The sequence below is a fragment of the Artemia franciscana genome, chromosome 3 (assembly GCF_032884065.1).
Source record: "Artemia franciscana chromosome 3, ASM3288406v1, whole genome shotgun sequence".
Taxonomy (NCBI): Eukaryota; Metazoa; Arthropoda; class Branchiopoda; order Anostraca; family Artemiidae; genus Artemia; species Artemia franciscana.
Window position 1 is genome coordinate 3,078,851 of NC_088865.1, and position 20,039 is coordinate 3,098,889.

General features: G+C 34.8%; 1 protein-coding gene and 1 non-coding gene across 4 annotated transcripts in view; both read left to right on the plus strand.

The window, feature by feature from the left end:
* The window catches only part of LOC136024752 (uncharacterized), a 93,300-nt gene extending 86,923 nt beyond the window's left edge, over window positions 1-6,377 (plus strand). For all 3 annotated transcript variants that reach the window (XM_065700200.1, XM_065700197.1, XM_065700199.1), the window contains one exon: window positions 4,588-6,377. In XM_065700200.1, the coding sequence (XP_065556272.1) occupies window positions 4,588-4,609 (22 nt within the window). In that variant the 3' untranslated portion in view covers window positions 4,610-6,377. The remainder of the gene's footprint in view (window positions 1-4,587) is intronic.
* A 13,589-nt stretch (window positions 6,378-19,966) lies between these two features.
* On the plus strand, window positions 19,967-20,039 carry Trnaf-gaa (transfer RNA phenylalanine (anticodon GAA)). Its single transcript has one exon. It is a non-coding gene; the product is annotated as a tRNA-Phe (tRNA).

Genomic DNA, 20,039 nt, shown 5'->3' on the forward strand with positions numbered 1-20,039 from the left:
AAAATATAGTATCCAAACTTAATAATAAAAATAAAACAAATAAAAATTAAGTATCAAAACTTATGAATAAAATAAAATTCAAACTATAAAATAATAAAAAAAAAAAACAAGTATCAAAACTTAAGAATAAAGTAGAATTCAAAAAGTAAATTAAAAATCAACCATAAAAACTTAAGAATTAAGACAAAATAAAATTCAAAGGACATGAATTTGATTAAAATACCAGCTTGAATTCACTGAGCCGCTTAGTGAAGTCACTGAATTCACTTTTTAATTAAATATTGCCTTTTGTCCGAACTTCATTTTAGAATTTGTTCCAGATTTCGACAAAAACTTACTTGTGTATGAGGTGACCAAATGAGTCCAAAGAACTGACAAAAGACAAGACTTAATTTCGTCACTGAGTAAAAAAAGCTAGCACAGGGCTTTGCCTTGTAAGTTACATGTATTCAGTTCAAGAATTGGAACAAATTTATTTCTTGTATTGATTTTTTTATGTTTTATTTTTACTTTTGCTATATATCAGGGCGAAAATAAAATAAACTCTGCTTAAGAGAAAAATAGGTATGTTTTTTTCTCTTTAAACTTGTCGATTATCTGCGCTCCATCATAGTCCTACTTATCATATAATCTAGGAGAAGCTAACATTTGATAACTCTTTTGTCTCTCTCTTATTCTATATTATAATGTTTGTTGTTTATCTTTTCTCTGTATGTTTTTTTCTCTGTTTAAACTTGTCGATTATCTGCGCTCCAGCATAATCCTACTTATCATATAATCTAGGAAAAGCTAGCCTTTGATAACTCTTTTGTCTCTCTCTTACTCTATATTATAATGTTTTTTGTTTATCTTTTTCTTATTTTTTTATCTTTATTTTTGGTGGATTTGAAATCAAGGTGATAATAGATATCTTATAGATAATAGAAAACCCGTCACAAAAAAGCAAGAAGACGGAGCAATAAAAGAAAACAAAATAAATAAAATATAAAGACAACAGTTAAACATTTCGCATAATACAACATAAGCAAATATACGAAAGAAACCAGAATATGAAAAAGACTTCTAAGCGAACGAGTATAAACAAAAACATTTACTTTCTAATGTGGCCATCATCTTACCACTGCAAGATATGGCTCCAGTCATGTGACAGTTAAATCATTAAAATTCAAATTACTTATTGAAACGGCAGTACATGGATCAGTTATATAATATGAATAAATACAAACAAGTTTCGGGTCCAAGGTGGAAGCCGAAGGAGATAATTTGAAAAACGATAATAGCACCATCTACTTTACATAATATATGTGCGAGAAAAATTCTTCAACGGAGCAATATACTATATTTGCTGCAGAGCAAAAGCGTTAAACAATCTTACAGGAATTATTATTGAAATTTATTGAAATTATTATTATTTCACTATTATTCATTATTATTCATTATTATTATTTCACTATTATTATTATTACTATTATTATTCACTATTATTCATTATTATTATTTCACTATTATTATTATTATTATTGAAATTTATTTAAAAACCCGTCACATTAAACACACAACAAGACAGAGCATAGAAAAAAAAACAATACCGACTACAAACAACAATAAAAAATCACTGAGATAACGCGAAAAAAAAAATCCCTGCTTAAGAATGTAAACCATACATTTAAATTCCCATCTATTTTGGCAACCTCTGGGCTAGCAACCTTGAATTGCGCAATAGCGAGCAAATTTCTATCCAATGGATGCAGATGAAGCAGATACTTGGCAAAAATCCATGTTCTAAAGAACATGGATCGGATTTTGTCTCTTGTCAGTTTTAGTGTTGCGGTGTAGAGGATATGGGGAAGGGCAACTTCATTATATAGACTTGCTAGAAGAGGTTGATTGAATCGAAGTTTACAAGATACAATGGAAGCGTAAGTTGCTGTTGCTGAGTTTCTACGTCTGATTCGTTCAAGAAGAAGTTTTCGGGTGAGTCGGATTGAAAAAGCAATGGGTAGACCTAGATACATAAGGTGATCTACATGTTGAACAGAGCTCGATCCAAGCATGATGGAAGGGACAGAGGAATCTCTTTTATTGTTAAAAAGGACAATGTCAGATTTGGAGGAGTTGAATTCAAGCCCAACTTTCTGATATTCCGCTTCAGGGATTCCAAAAATTTTGGTCATGCGTTGAAGAGTTCGACTAAGGCTAAGGACGTCGTCAGCATAGCATACCAAGGAAAGGTTTATAGAAGATAAAATCTGCGAAGGTGGGCCCAAAGCTTGTGCTTCTAGTACAAAGTTATTATTAGTGAGGTCGGGAGAGGTGACAGCTCTCTCGACCTCAATAAGGCCTGACCAATCTCCCGACCTGGAATAAGTTGTCTATGAAGAATCGGGGGCATGAGGCGGATACGTAGGCTTGAATATAAATCCCGAAGAGAGCAAATAATGGCCAGATTCAATCCGCGTTTACCAGATTTCAGAAGCATCGCTGCATGGATAAGAGAATCGAATGCTCGTCTGACATCGTGTCCCCCCCCCCAAAAAAAAAAACAAGGCTTTTTTCAGACGATTCCACATCAATCAAGGCCTTGCAATATACACACACACATATATATATATATATATATATATATATATATATATATATATATATATATATATATATATATATATATATATATATATATATATATATATATATATCCCGATATATATTGATATGCAAACTATCTCCTTAGTCTCTGAGCCTGGAAAAGTAATTCGTTGGGTACTACGTGGTAATATGGAAACATCATAACAGTTTTTCTGTATCAATTTGTCTTGTTGTTGTTTTCTCGGTCACGGATTTTGTTTTTTGTTCATTTGTCATTTTTATTCTTTTTTTCTTTATTGTGTATTCCGTTTCTTACTTATATTTACAACAGACCATAGATAAATTAAATTTAAAAGAAAAACGACAAATTTATCTTTTGATGAGTGGGTAGGTTTTTGATTTGGGTCTTTTGTCTTTCAATATTTTTAATTCTGTTCTTTTTTATTTTATCTGTTGTTGTCATATTTTTTTTCGCATTGTTAGGTTTGTTTTTTTAATTCTTCCGATTTGGTTGTTTTTTAAAATCTTCCAATTTAGAATTCTTGATATGAAATGCTTCAACTTTGGCCCAGTTCTAAGGATGTCCTATGAAAAATACACGAAAAAAAAAATCAAGATTCGAGTTTCATTTCTTGTTATGAAACCCCAATCATTCATCGATTGTAAAAGGTTAAATTTGTTTTCAATATTTCTTTCTCTAAACTACCTATGAATTATGTTTCCCTAATATGTCCAACATATACTAAAGTAAAGTATATTCAAACTATACCATCTTTTCGGATTTTAATTGAATTTTATTCGAAGTGTCAAGTGCAGTGAAAAAGGAATATGATTCTTTTGATTAGTTAAGTGGAAATTTAGACAGCCTTAAATATCTTAAAAAATTACCAAAAACTGATATTTCAATTTAAAAAAAAAAGACGTCCATATACAGTTATGCAGACTTTTGTAGTTAGGGTAGTTTTCAAGATAATGCGGACAGAAAAAAGACGGCTGTTATCAGGAAACGTTTTACTTAATAGATATTTTGCTTCTTTTTTTTGTCTATCTAATGCCGAAATTTGGCTGAACAGTGGACGCATTCATAATATTGTTATAATTCATAATTTTCAACACGATATTTTCAATATATGACATTTTCAATATCATAATTTTCAAGTTTATTTTTCTTTACAGTTTATTTCTTCTATACAAGCAAGGATTTGTGAATAAGTGCTTAAGTTAGCTAACCTAAATGTCGCCCGTCGCCCTAATTAATGAATAATTGTTTAATTGGGGTTTGAATAAGTCTTGTTTGTGAACGGGCCTTAAACTACGTCATTCTGCTTGTGTGAAATAACAAGAACTTATAACTTTATAGTTATAAATTATAGACTTTGTAGTTATAGTTATATAGTTATAATTTATAGTTATAAATTATAAATGACATAACCTTGACATAACTTGAGTCAATGTTTTTATCGTATTTGTAATTTGTGCAATTGAATTGTTTAGAGTAAAGAAGGTAGAAGTTTGTTGTTGAGTAATTTTATTACTCACCTCTATAAATCTCTAGAAGTATCTAATGCACAGGGGCTCACATTTTCAACCAAAGAACAATCATTGGAGGGTGGAAACCCAATGTGTACGTACCACAGATAATGTAGCGCCATCTATTAAATACCTAGTATTGGGGTCTTTCGGCTGTTAGTTTCGTTATACTTTTGTGTTGGTTTTTATCAAAAAATAGTTATATGCTCAGGACGTAACGACGGGGATCAATTAACGGCATTAGTAGAAAAAAAATTGTTGACAAGCTAATTCTCCACATTTGATAAATTTGATTGCGAACGGGTCTTATGTTGAGTATTTTGGCTAATGTAAATTAACGTGACAAATCTATTTTTATATTTTTGAATTAGGGATATTTATTTTTGCCATGTGAATCAATTTGCCATTGCCATATTTTAGTGGCTGGTTTATATTATATTAATATTTATTATATAAACTTTTTATTTTTAGTGAGTCCGGCGTGGATGAATGATTTGAACGTCTCAGAAGTCAATAGAGCCATCTATCTTTTCAATCAGATGGGAACTTCATTGACACAAGTGCTATTTCAACAATGATGTGATACACTTACTGTTTTTTTTTTTTTTTTTTTTTTTTTTTTTTTACTTTTGCCTTTCATTTTATGTTTCTTTTTATGCTGTTGTTGTTAGTATTTTTCTCCTCTTGTCTCAAAGTTGTATCGTAATTAGTTGTGCCATGTGGTTTTGGATATCAGAAATTCAAGATAATATATTACGTACCTTTTGGCAAGATATTTTATACGAATAAGTAACAAATTGTTTCTGAAATGTAAAAACTCAAAAGACAATAACCAGAAAGTTCAGAGCAGAAGTGTTGATACGGACCCAGAGCTATGCAAAATGAGATATGGACCACGTCACAAGACTGGGGAGGGGCAGACAAGGTCTGTGGGTACAACTGAACAACGCAGTGCCATACAACAACAGCATGAACGTGCCTCTCATCAACTACATAAATTACACGAGGAGTATTGAATCTGGTATATGCATTTAGAAAATGACTACAGCTTCTTTTTTAACACGAAATGTTGCTCCCTGTGTATGGGATGTAATGCCGGTTGCAATTTGAAATGCAAGTCGTCTGGTAACCTTCAAGGCCACAGTTTAAAAGTTTTTCCTTGCAAAAGAATAGAATTTATGTATGTGTTTTATCTAAGTAGGGATTTTTTTATGTAAGTAGTATGTATGTGTTTTACGTAAGTAGATTTAGCATTATTACCAAGAAGAATAATATAAAATAGTATTTTTTTAGAATATATAGAACAGAAGATTTCCACCTGCTGCCAACAAGCCCTTAGGGGCTTTCTTAGTAGATGCAGCAAACATGTTGTTTTTTTTTTCGTCAAATAAAATCATTATCTATCATGGATGCATTTTATGCATCCATGTTTAATATTTTATTTTTAGTGAGTCCGGCGTGGATGAATGATGTGAATATCTCAGAAGTCAATAGAGCCATCTATCTTTTGACTCAGATGGGAACTTCATCGACACAAATGCTATTTCAACAGTGATGTGATACACTTACTGTTTTTTTTTTTTTTTTTTTTTTACTTTTACCTTTCATTTTGTGTTTCTTTTTATGCTGTTGTTGTTAGTATTTTTCTCCTCTTGTCTCAAAGTTGTATCGTAATTGGTTGTGCCATGTAGTTTTGGATATCAGAAATCCAAGATAATATATTACGTACCTTTTGGCAAGATATTTTATACGAATAAATAACAAATGGTTTCTGAAATAACCAACTTTTTGGTTATTGTCTTTTGAGGTTTTACATTTCAGAAACAATTTGTTATTTATTCGTATAAAATATCTTGCCAAAAGGTACGTAATATATTATCTTGAATTTCTGATATCCTCACTAGAGTACTCATTGCCAAAGCTGTGGCTTCCTGAGATGTACCTTTTAAGCTTAAAAGGGTAGTATTAGGGGCGTTTCTAGGGACTGTGAAATATTCCATATTTTTAAAAGAGTTTAAAACTTCAATATTTTAGATTAGAAATCAAACTCATGCAAGAGGGAGGATCCTTATTTTACTATTTTAAGATCTAGTGCCTTCATTACAATTCCATCCTTGCTTAAGATACTTCGCCTATTTTCGTTCATTTGTGATTTTTTAGGTTTGATATGTATATGTGTTCTTGTTAATGAAAACTTACTTGTAATTTATGAAGTACAAAGATGTTTAGTACATTTACCGAATAAACTAATGAAAAAATGACATTAATTGGGTAATAGTAGAACCTCAGCATCAGTTACATAATCAGGGTAAATAGTATATTCTGGAATTAATTTTGTGGGCGTTAGGTGAACTGTGAACATAAAGTAGTAGCTAAAGCTTGTGAAAACAGTTCTTAGGTCTCGGATGAATGAGGAACGACCTGGTCACCCGCTGATTGCCTGATACTGGCCTGTGAAACTGATTTGTTGGACCAGTATAACTTTTCTAAAATAGATCAAAAATGCAAAGGAGCGAGAACTCAGGTAATTTCTCTCTAATTATGATGTTACACGTCTGATAAGATGTACAATATATTATTGATATTACTCATATAGACATTATAACTCATTTAAAGGCCAGTCTTCTTTTTTGGAGGGTGGAGAAAATCGAGTATAAACGGTATAAGATTTTTATAAAACGTACAAACTTGGCCCCTTCCCAGTGAAAAGAGGCTTCGGAATGACCTTAAATTTAAATAGGCCTGTAAGCATAGGTGGGCTTCAACCCTCCTTCAATTTAGGTAAGCGCAATGTAAGGTGAAATGAAAAACGTAAGGTAAGAAGGGTAGTTTGCTAGTAACAGCAAGGAAAAACTGTCCTCAGGTCTACGAAGAATGACGAACTACTTGATCACCTCCCGACACTAGCCTGTGGAACTGATTTTTTATGACTTTAATCAAATAGCTCAAAAGTGAAAAGGAACCAGAACTCGGGAAAATTTCTTTCTAATTATGATTTGACACTTTGTGTGTGATCCGTAGATATTACAGCTTATCTGAAAGTCAATTATTTTTAGGAGAAGGAGTCTAAAGTTAGTATATATAATAGAAAAATCTGGTAAAATCTTCCTCATCAAACCCCATAAAATCTTCCCCAATGAAAAGAGGCTTCGGAGCGGCCCTAATTAAATTAAGTGATTATATACTCTAAGCTTAGCGTACATGCATGGGATAGGCTTCAAATATCCATCCAGAAATATTAATATTTTTATCATTTCGTAATACTTTTCTTTATTTTTCATTTGCCTGTTCTTACGTTCTTTTGAAATTGTACCTTCTTTTTTTTTCGCTCTCCGGAAAGACATTTTGAGGTAAACGCCAAAAATTAAGCAATCCAGATTACATTATAATTTATACACTGATATCCGTTTTTTTGTTTTTAGTTTTTGCATTTGTGTATACATTTTAATATATGTGAAACAATAAATTAGACTTTTAATTATAAGACCTTAATTATTTCTGATCATGGTGGCAATACTCCTTGCCGTAAAACCACGCATCTAAAGGATCCAATTGACACTCAATAGTTTTCCACGCTTGTCCTTGGAATTACATTCGAAGTGATTTGCAAGTTCAAACATCACTTGTTTGGGGGAGTGTTTTTACCACTAAATACTCCCAGAACCTCCAACTTTTTGAGGATTTACCTTGTAGCAAACCTGATCAAGACTCGTTTCATTTTCTGCTGCCAAAAACAGGATAAGTATCGCCATCTCTCCAGCTTTGTTCATTTCATCTTAAAGCTGAATCCGAAAATACTCCGGCTTTATCCTGGATTTTTTTCACGTGGTCCAGAAGTGTAAATTTTCCTGTACTATAAATTTGGGAAGTCGAATCACATACGAGAAACACATAATTGAAAAGAATTTGATCAAAAAGGTGCCACCGAGCTTCAATGTGGTTGCTAATGTATTCCACAGACGGCTTCCAGTTTTCTGTACCTTATACTCCAAATGCAAAAAATATTGGTTTGGTTTTCGTTTGATACAGAAAAAAGGCAAGAAAGTCCGTATTTTCTCTTAATGATGCAGGTGGTTGGTGCTCTGCTGAGTCATCACGATCAACAGGCCGACATTGGCTGGTAACTGAGACAAACACTTTACATCCCGCGTCGTAGCTGGTAGCCGGACAGCATACTGGATATTGCCAGTTTGTTTTCGGCATTGCTAGGGGAATCATCTTTTTTTCTACTAAGTAAGGCATCTTAGGCTGAATGCTGTTCGTGGGACAGTCTTTAGACTTGCTCCTCCTCCCTTGCGTCACGAATTTGTTTAGGGGTCCAGCAAAATATCCGCCGAATATCCTGAGAGTATTATTGTCCATATTTTTGTTTCACATAGTCAGTCTATTGGGGATAAATAGGGACGAGATCTTTCCAATTGGTAGAATAGCAAATATGAAAGGTGAAATAAATGACTTCAAGTAACAAAAATTAACTTTAATGTTTCAACAAAGACGACATTTTAGCCATCCCTTGATTAAATTTTATCCATCTACTGAATAAAATTTTTAGAAATTTTGTATGCTTTTTTTGACTAAAAAATACAATGGAAGACAAAAAAAAAATACGACAGCAGAATTCCTATTTTTAAGCAAATTTTGGTCATTCTCTCAGAAACTGTGAGTAATATCATAATTCTCGCCCGTAAATGAATAGACCTGATTTTAATAAAACTAAAGATGCAAATATTTCATCCTTTTGGTGCAAATTACAGCAGTAGGCTTGTGGTAAAATTGCACTTTCAAATGGAGCAGCTGATTAAAATCTTCTAATCCCTGGTTCCCAATGCTGCGATTTTGCGCAAAATCCTAAGACATGCGACAAACGACGCAAAACCATCCGTTTTACTGCAATGTCGGATGCGTTGAATAATTTCAACTCATACGATAAAACGCATGCGTTGTTCTAATAAAAAAAAAACCATAACCAAAGTCATGGAGCTGATTGAAAAGCTAATTTTGGCTGTTTGGCTCTTCTTGAGTTTGTTGCAGCGACGCAAAACTATGTGTTTCTTTGTGAACCTCCATCCGATTCTTTCGTAGGCCTGTTCCGCCAGAAAAAAATCGTGTCGGCATTGACGCAGCAGTGGGAGTTTGTTGCAGCGACGCAAAACTATGTGTTTCTTTGTGAACCTCCATCCGATTCTTTCGTAGGCCTGTTCCGCCAGAAAAAAATCGTGTCGGCATTGACGCAGCAGTGGGAGTTTGTTGCAGCGACGCAAAACTATGTGTTTCTTTGTGAACCTCCATCCGATTCTTTCGTAGGCCTGTTCCGCCAGAAAAAAATCGTGTCGGCATTGACGCAGCAGTGGGAGTTTGTTGCAGCGACGCAAAACTATGTGTTTCTTTGTGAACCTCCATCCGATTCTTTCGTAGGCCTGTTCCGCCAGAAAAAAATCGTGTCGGCATTGACGCAGCAGTGGGAGTTTGTTGCAGCGACGCAAAACTATGTGTTTCTTTGTGAACCTCCATCCGATTCTTTCGTAGGCCTGTTCCGCCGGAAAAAAATCGTGTCGGCATTGACGCAGCAGTGGGAACGAGGAGTAAGACATTGAGTCTCAAACTGGGGTTTGCGATCTTATGGACACTTTAGATGCCCCAAAATTAAATTGAGATATAACTGGGTCAGATGTTATAATTAAATTGAATGAATATGTAAGTTTCGTTAAGTTTAACTTTAGCCATCAAAGCCTACGAACCTGAGAAAAATTTGCATGATTATTGAAAAAAACAAAACACCCCCTAAAATCTTATTGAAAATTGCAGCATGAGACTTAGCGTATCAGAAACCTCTGTTGTACAGATTTCAAGCTCCTATCTGCAAAAATGTGGAATTTTGTATTCTCTGCCAGAAGAAAGATCACGGATGCGTGTTTATTTGTTGTTTTTTTCCCCAGGGGTGATCGTATCAACCTAATGGTCCTAGAATATCGACAGTGGGCTCATTCGAACAGATATTAACAGCTCTAGTGCCCTTTAAGTAACCAAAAATATTAGACCCGCAATTAAACTCCCGCCCACGCCTTTGTCTCAAATCGTCCGGTCAAAATTTTGAGATATCCGCTTCGCTTGACATAGTTGAAAGACCGAATAACCATGCCTTTGGAGATATCATGAGCCCCCACAGGCTCTGGAGAAAGGTATTCAAGTTGCAAAATTTTCCCATTGTTTAGGTATAGTATTTATTATTGGGAAGTTTGCATACATTTTTCGGATGAAAGGGGCGAATTTTCTGCTGGTGGGATTTTCCACGGGGATAATTTTCCATGGGGAGGAAAGTTTCCAGGGGATGAGTTTTTTAAGGGAAACCTTACACTGGGGGACTTTGCCAGAGTTTCTATACGAAAATCTTCTTATGTCTTTCTTTCTCTTTGCCGAATCAATTTTGCGCGTGAAGTTGCTAAGGGTAGGCATAATCGTCTGGGATAAATTTTTACAACGACTTAATTGTCTAGAGAGTACATCCACGGGGATGAGGGATTTTTCCGGGGGGTATAGCCAGATTTTATTGCATTATCTAAAAAACCAGTTAAATTACCAGGTTAAATTGACCAGTCTCTTATAATCGCATCTTGCCCTGATACTATCAGCGAACGATATCGTAGTAGTCATATCGTTAAATGTCCAACTAATCAACCGAATCTATCCTGCCGTAGCTGATGTGATCCCTCTAGAAGTTTTATGAAGACTGTGGCAAGTATAATAATTTGACTTTCTTTGAAAAATCCTGTTTATAGCGTCATTGGGGGGGGGGGCGGAAATCTTAGAAAATACTTAGAGGAGACATCAGGATGAGAAGAATAAAAACCTGTCTAAGATACATGACTGACATAACCGGACCGGATCTATTCTCTTTGGTTGAGTGGGGGGGGGGGGAATTCTTGTATTATCTAAAAAACGGTAAGAAATTAAATAAAAAAAACAAGTTTTTCAGCTGAAAGTAAGGAGCAACATTAAAGCATAAGATGATTACTGTGGTTGTAGCGGTGGCTGCCATCTAGTAAGCGAAAAAAATGTCTCACGGCAACAAAAACGATGGTCCATAACTCCTAAAAATGGTGTCAGATCGAAAGATTTAAATAAAAGGTTGGTATTGATCATTATGTTAATTCATCATTGACAGGGCCTTTCAACTTTAACTCGAAGCTCAACGAAAATGGAATTGGTTAAAATTTGAATCCTCAAAGACGAATTGAATAAATGATCAAACTTCTTACCATAAGACCCTTGCTGAAAATGTAACCAACCAGTCTAATCGGCTTCAAATGGACCCAACTGAAACGGAGCTTTGGAATTAAATCATCTCTTCATGTTTGATGATAATCAAGCCACAAAGAAGCTGACTAACCATCTAAAGTAACTACAACACGAAAATGAAGAGGATCCAGTAAATCAGAAGAATGAAACATCTTTTCAAAATGACGAGAAACCATCTATAAACAATAATCTTGTGAAACACCGCAAAATTCAAACTAATAGATAGTTATGTAAGTGTGGTACGTGCAAGAAGAGACTTTCAAATAATAGTATGTGAATAGACATGTGATTATTAATACGGGAAAAAAAAACATTCAAGTGTGACGTATGCGAGTTTAGTTTTAGTAAGAAGAGTAAAATTGCCCTGCACATGAAGAGAAGCCATTCAAGTATAACGTATGCGAGTTTAGTTTTAGTAAGAAGAGTAAAATTGCCCTGCACATGAAGAAAAGCCATTCAAGTGTGACGTATGCGAGTTTAGTTTTGGTAAGAAGAGTAAAATTACCCTGCACATGAAGAAAAGCCATTCAAGTGTGACGTATGCGAGTTTAGTTTTAGTAAGAAGAGTAAAATTGCCCTGCACATGAAGAAAAGCCATTCAAGTGTGACGTATGCGAGTTTAGTTTTAGTAAGAAGAGTAAAATTGCCCTGCACATGAAGAAAAGCCATTCAAGTGTGACGTATGCGAGTTTAGTTTTGGTAAGAAGAGTAAAATTGCCCTGCACATGAAGAAAAGCCATTCAAGTGTGACGTATGCGAGTTTAGTTTTGGTAAGAAGAGTAAAATTGCCCTGCACATGAAGAAAAGCCATTCAAGTGTGACGTATGCGAGTTTAGTTTTAGTAAGAAGAGTAAAATTGCCCTGCACATGAAGAAAAGCCATTCAAGTATAACGTATGCGAGTTTAGTTTTAGTAAGAAGAGTAAAATTGCCCTGCACATGAAGAAAAGCCATTCAAGTGTGACGTATGCGAGTTTAGTTTTAGTAAGAAGAGTAAAATTGCCCTGCACATGAAGAAAAGCCATTCAAGTATAACGTATGCGAGTTTAGTTTTAGTAAGAAGAGTAAAATTGCCCTGCACATGAAGAAAAGCCATTCAAGTGTGACGTATGCGAGTTTAGTTTTGGTAAGAAGAGTAAAATTGCCCTGCACATGAAGAAAAGCCATTCAAGTGTGACGTATGCGAGTTTAGTTTTAGTAAGAAGAGTAAAATTGCCCTGCACATGAAGAAAAGCCATTCAAGTATAACGTATGCGAGTTTAGTTTTAGTAAGAAGAGTAAAATTGCCCTGCACATGAAGAAAAGCCATTCAAGTGTGACGTATGCGAGTTTAGTTTTGGTAAGAAGAGTAAAATTGCCCTGCACATGAAGAAAAGCCATTCAAGTGTGACGTATGCGAGTTTAGTTTTAGTAAGAAGAGTAAAATTGCCCTGCACATGAAGAAAAGCCATTCAAGTATAACGTATGCGAGTTTAGTTTTAGTAAGAAGAGTAAAATTGCCCTGCACATGAAGAAAAGCCATTCAAGTGTGACGTATGCGAGTTTAGTTTTAGTAAGAAGAGTAAAATTGCCCTGCACATGAAGAAAAGCCATTCAAGTGTGACGTATGCGAGTTTAGTTTTAGTAAGAAGAGTAAAATTGCCCTGCACATGAAGAAAAGCCATTCAAGTGTGACGTATGCGAGTTTAGTTTTATTAAGAAGAGTAAAATTGCCCTGCACATGAAGAAAAGCCATTCAAGTGTGACGTATGCGAGTTTAGTTTTAGTAAGAAGAGTAAAATTGCCCTGCACATGAAGAAAAGCCATTCAAGTGTGACGTATGCGAGTTTAGTTTTAGTAAGAAGAGTAAAATTGCCCTGCACATGAAGAAAAGCCATTCAAGTGTGACGTATGCGAGTTTAGTTTTAGTAAGAAGAGTAAAATTGCCCTGCACATGAAGAAAAGCCATTCAAGTGTGACGTATGCGAGTTTAGTTTTAGTAAGAAGAGTAAAATTGCCCTGCACATGAAGAAAAGCCATTCAAGTGTGACGTATGCGAGTTTAGTTTTAGTAAGAAGAGTAAAATTGCCCTGCACATGAAGAAAAGCCATTCAAGTGTGACGTATGCGAGTTTAGTTTTAGTAAGAAGAGTAAAATTGCCCTGCACATGAAGAAAAGCCATTCAAGTGTGACGTACGCAAGCGCAGTTTTAGACAGAAGAGTAATCTTTCATACACATGAGAACCAACACCGGTAAAAAGCCACAAAGATACTGCACAAAATAGTCATTATCTCTCAAAATGGTCATCTCAATCAACTTGTGAAGATACGCACAGGTGAAAAGCCACAGAGATGCTGCACAAAATAGTCATTATTTCTAAAAATGGTCATCCCATTCAGCTTGAAAATAAACACCGGTGAAAAGCAATACAAGTGGTATACACGCAACAGGATTTTTCTCGAAATTGAGAGCCAAACATTATAGTAAAGAACGAACTCTAAATTATAGTAAAACACAAACTCTAAAATATAATAAAAAATAAACTCTAAATCATGGTTAGAGCTGTAACTACAATCATATAAACCAGGCAAACCGCTTCCAATAGTAACCAAATTAAAAAAAAAACACGTCCTGACAAAAACTGCCTCATAAAAAAAAAAAAAAAAATTCAACCGATATTGATTCAGAAATTTTATTTACTATGGGCTACCGGTTAGTCTTAAGTAGGAATGTTATAATGAAAAGAAAGTTATTATAATTTCTTAAAAATAATCATAGACAGCAAAACTTGATCTTACACGTTTATTCTTTCACAAATCTTGTGTTATGTAGTTTTGCAATCTGGTGTGTAAGTTTTTTCATTATCGATATTATTTTCAAGCTCGTATTCAACATTACCTGCTCTTAGACGTCTTATTCTTTGCCAAATCTTGCTATCTGCAGCTGAACAGATATCTGGCAAGTATGGTATAGAACAGGAGGCATGAGGCTGTGATTTGTCGCCTTTAATTGTTGAATGAAGTTTTCTCCAACTTATACCAGGTGCTTCCGTTATGTCTCCATATCTCTTCTTTTCCATGAAGACTTATTACCATATCAGAATATGCTAAATCTCTTTTTGTTGGTGGTAATTTGTCGTCTCTGATGGTGTTGAATGAAGTCTTATTATAGCTGCTTCTTCTTTCTCTTTGAAAATTTCGTCTATCTCTGCCTCTGCTGAAGCCTCTAGTTTCTCTGTCCCTGACAAGGAATTTTTCTACATCGGCAGTGTGGGATCTTCCTCTACTATTGATCCATTTCTCCCCTTCATTCTCACTACCCGCGTTCCTGCCATAGCCACTTGTTCTCCTTCTATTGAATTCTTCATTTCCTCTGCCTCTATCTGTAAAATTTGTTCCTTTGGAACCATATGAATCGTTCTTGAATTCAATATTATTTTGAGCGTAAAATGCACTGCATCCGTTTATCTCATAGTCACTTCCTTTTTTAAAATATGGCCTTCCACTGCCGTTGTTAAAAATTTCTCTGTCACTGCTCCCGAATTTATTAAAGTCAAATATTCCTCTACCTTTGTTGAAGTCGAACTTTCCTCTACCTAAGTTAGTGTTAAATATTTCTCTACCTCCTTTAAAGTTTGAACCTCCTTTGCCTCTATCTCTATCATATGTACTGCCTCCATTTCTGTTAGGTGTAAATGTTTTTCCTCTGCCTCTGTTAATGCCTTGCGTAATCGTATACTGCCTCCCATGGTTGTCAGTATTTGTACTCCTTCTCACTCTGTAAAGGTCACTGGTATCTTCAGAATAGTTAAACTTTCTTTGCAGAAAGCCTTCTAAATCTTTGCGAGGAAACGTTTTTACGATATCTTTTTGACCCTGTTGGTTTTCATCGGCTATCTTCTGATTTACAATATTTTTTTGTTCGCTTTTTTCCAGCCGATCTGTCCCTTCAGCTGAAGTTGCATTTTTCTTCTTGTTGTTACATTTAGTTTTTTTTCTGCCTTCAACCTCTTGACCATCTGTTATGGTCCCTTCAGCTGAAGTGGCATTTTTCTTTTTGTTGTTACATTTAGGTTTTGTTCTGCCTTCAACCTCTTGACCATCTGTTATAGATCCTTCAGCTGAAGTTACATTTTTCTTTTGGTTGTTACATTTAGGTGTTTTTCTGCCTTCCACCTCTTGACCATCTGTTATTGTCCCTTCAGCTGAAGTGGCATTTTTCTCTTTGTTGTTACATTTAGATTTTTTTCTACCTTCAACCTTTTCGCCATCTATTATGATACTTCTACTGGTCTTATCGAGTACTTTGTCTGTGATAAAATCAACACGACATGGCTTATTTGTCCTTTTCCTTCGACGTGTACGCCTTTTGGTTTCTTCTGTGTTCTTGCCATCTTTTGCTGTAGATTGGCTTACGTCATTGCACTGTTCATTGATATTAACAGAATTGTGTTTGTTAGTTACTTCACGAACAGTGTTTGTATCCTGTTGAATGACATTTTGTGCTCCTGTCGTATCCACTGTTTCTTTACAAAGATCAGGTGTATCGCATTTGATCTCCTTCAAAGTAATAGCTCCTTCAAATTCCATATTAATTTTTTTTTTTTAGAAAGGAATTGAGTCTTTTAAATAGCAATTTTTAAGTGAGGGACAAATGATTAACAATTTTAAATATATATTTTTGTTATTTTAAGGATCAAAACTTTGGACACCAAAATCTGTAGCCCCAAAGAATCAGACAGTTTTGCTCTTTTTAACATTTTGTATTTAAAAAAAAGTCAACAGATGATATTAGAAAAACCTGCATCAAGGAAAATTTAATGACGTAATTTGTCAATCAATTTGGTCAATGACGTTTGATTAAACGGAATGACCTCAAATTTCTGTAGGCTAGTGAAAAAAAAAAAAAAAAATATCTAATCAAGAATAAAATTCATCCAAGACGGAACCATCTTTGCCCTTAAATCTGTTAGGATAAATTTGTGTATCTTATCACCATCCTCAGGAATTTCACAATACCAGTTATAAGACACGTCTGAATAATACGTTGTTGTTTGATTAGGCATAATGACCTCAAGCTTCAGCAGGCTGGTGAAAAAGCACAAAAAGAAATCAATTTCACTTGATCAAGGATGAGATTCACCCAAGACGGGCCATCCCTACCAGTGGATCAGTTTGGATAAGTTCTCCTATCTTGTCACCATCTCCGGGACTTTCCAATTACCCGTTGTAAGACATATCTTAATAATATGTTACAGATGAGGCTAATTACGGTACTTATCGGTTATGTAATAGACACTATAAAATTTCGATAGCGAATGATGCGGGCATTATACCACACAATTAGCTTTGGTTTGGTTACAAAATAAATTGTAACTATATTTTATTTAAGTTTTTAGTTTGTATTTTGGTTTGCTTTGGTTTATGCAAACAAATTTGGGCTATATATTTGCACATTAGGGGGTGGGGGTAAAGTATAGCATATATTAGTTACAGCAATGGTTAGTTTACGCACTTGATATATGCTATAATTTACCCCCCCTCCCTAATGTGCAAATATATAGCCCAAACTTGTTTCTAAACTATTATATATTCATCATATTTTGTGTCGTTTCATTAGCATTAATCCAACTTCACTCCCCCAGTGTCTATTATATAACCGATAAGTACACAAATAATAGACAACCATATAGATTTTTTTAAAACAAACATTGTTTGTTTTTAGCGTAAAGTTTGATTTTTGTTGCATAAGCTTAACTGCATAAGCTGTGTAACTGCTGACGATGGTGAAGAGAAGGAGGAAACATTATGATGATAGTTAGCTATAAAGTATTCTGTATTCGTTCCAACTAAAAGCAGCAATTGCCAAATAAAATCTCAAGTTTTCAACATCTTTCAAGACACCAACGTCTTTCAGCATAAGCCCTTGAAAGGTGAGAAATTTCATTTAGTGCTGTAAGACAGTTCTAAGTCGTTGCCTATTTCAGAATTTCCACCCGATACCACATCCAACGACTTTAGGCAAATTTTTTATGGTAAAAAACTAACTTTAGAGCCCATAGTAAATTAAATATAAAATAGCGTGAATTTAATGGTAGCGATAACCCGATAATAGACAAACACGTCCCTTAGTAACGAAACAAAAATAGCCCAAAACCCTTAAAATTGTGTTTTCCTCAGCAGGCAGAGGTGAATGTTTGATCAGCAGGTTAAAGGGTATCTTAGTCTTGGAAAGGATTATAGACGCAGTTTCCAATAGAATTTAGCTATAATTGACGTTCAAATACGTAGCCTACATACGATGGATATTAATTTCTGTGTTTTAGAAAGAAACGAAGTAAGCTCCTTCTTCCGTTCTAGTAAATAGAGAATTACCCAAAGAGAAAATAATATTTTGTGTAGCGCTCTCTTATACCTAGAACAATTTCTCTGTCAGCTGATGTTATAGACAAAAGGCTACTTCCGAGAAGAGTCTGGCCATATAATGTGTTAGACCAGACCCAACAAGATCTAGTCACATAATCTCATTTGGGATAAGAAACTCTTCATAAAAAACAATTAACCTTCGAGCAACATCAATGACTTAATTTACCTGCTCCACGAAATTTTGAATACTTCCAACACTGATAGTAACTAAAATTTTGTCCATGATTCTTTTTTGATCAGCATTGAGTGACTTGTCAGCACATAGCTGCTTCATTGTGTCAGGTTTCAAAAGTTGTTTGTTGGCAGCTTTCAGGTCACCTATTGCATCTGCAACTCTATCAGTTATCCCCCCCTGGATTGCACCATGAGGATCATCAATATCTTCAGCAGTGACTGTCGCACTGTCAACCTCATTTTGATGAATTCCTATTTTCTTCACATTCCGCGTCAGTTTTCGACCCGTTTTTCACGATAGTCAACCATCGTAAGATAATTTTCAGATTCAATATAGTACGTTTCAAAACGGTTTAGACCTTTCACCATAATATGACTTTCGTTTCTCCATGGTCCGAATAGTTTAAGAAATATGCCATAACAGTCTTCTTTCATATTAGATTCCATTGGGTTAACTTCCTTTTGTTTAACGATATATGGTCTTTGCGTTTACTTTCTTAATTAAACTGTACTATTTTTCATTCTCATGCTCTAATTTTTCCTTATTGTTCACGTTTAACCCAAGCAATCAATTGCTTAGGTTAAAAAAAGCTCATTGGGCCCAAAAGCTCATGTTTTCCATGTCGTTGGGTCTATTTGGATATACATAAGAAGCCCGGTGGATAAGAAACTATTCTGAGCTTCCTGGATGTTTTCCAGAACGCTATTGTATTTGTTTGCATGTTTTCAGTGAAATATTTCCTCTTTAAGTTCTGATAATTTTGATAAACGTTAACAAGAAGCCTATCAGCAGCTTCAATTGCAACAACTTCGTGTGTTTTGACCTACTTTTAATAAATAAAATCAAGCTTTTTTTTATCCAGAATTATTTAGTAATTTGTTGTTCTCTTCCCACATATTATCAGCTTCGAAACTTTTTCCTTTGTCATGTAATTTGTAATAAAGTAAGGTAGTTTGGAACCAAGGCGGGCAATATACGATCATCAACATTTACTAAATTTCCCATTAATGATGAAGAATTATGATCGTTAATAAACCACTCATCATCTTTGCGTTGAAAGTCGCAAATTATTTTGCGTTTTTTTACGGTCTGTACCACGAGCTAGAAAGTCAATGATGTCATACATCGCTGAATTTTTCTTCAATTGACGCGAAAAGTCATATCTACAGTAGCTGATCCATTTTTGATTTCTTTTCAACTTTCTCTGGCAGTATTTATTGACATCGATATGTCCACTGATTGACAACCAATTCATGAAGTATTGGACTTGTTAGCCTGTTTGGAAGCCCAAATATCATTATTCTTTTTAGATGGTCGATAACTTTTGCCATTGATGACGTTGTATCCAAGCTGGTGCTTCTTCTATCCAGAGTATGCAATGGACGTGCAACAATCTTTTCGGTTGATATTCTATGCGCTAAAAATGGTCCTTCACCTTTCCAAATATCGGCTTGTTCTTGAGATCAATTCGCTGAATGTTGCTTCCCTTTTTTTGAAGTGTTTTGATGCAGAAACTGGATTCATAGATGTCAATTCTCCTGGTGCATAATATCTATGCCGGGCATATTTTTGTTGATTTCTCGAAAATATTGCAACGTGATCCAATCGCAGCTTCGTGTGAAACTTGAATTTTGACTTTGCGAAAATCAAACCTTAATTTAGCCCCCTAGACATTCTGGTACTCTCAACACTAAAAATGCTTAATTTTAATTATTTTAGAGACAGTAATCAGTAAAAAACACCTTTCCATAGTCAAATATCCCATTCCGCCTTCCTACTCACGAACACAATACTGAATCCTCCTAAAAATAAAGGCTCAAGGCAGTAAAAATTTGAAATTAAGCCACGATTGGTTGATTTGTTTTTCAGTACCCTAAGGTGTTAAAACACAGAAGGGGTCTTTCGGCGATTCACTTCATTTGTTTTTCAGTTAATTATTTTTAGCATAAACAATTTGAAAATAGGAATATTATAAGCCGAAATAGCTCAGTTGGGAGAGCGTTAGACTGAAGATCTAAAGGTCCCTGGTTCGATCCCGGGTTTCGGCA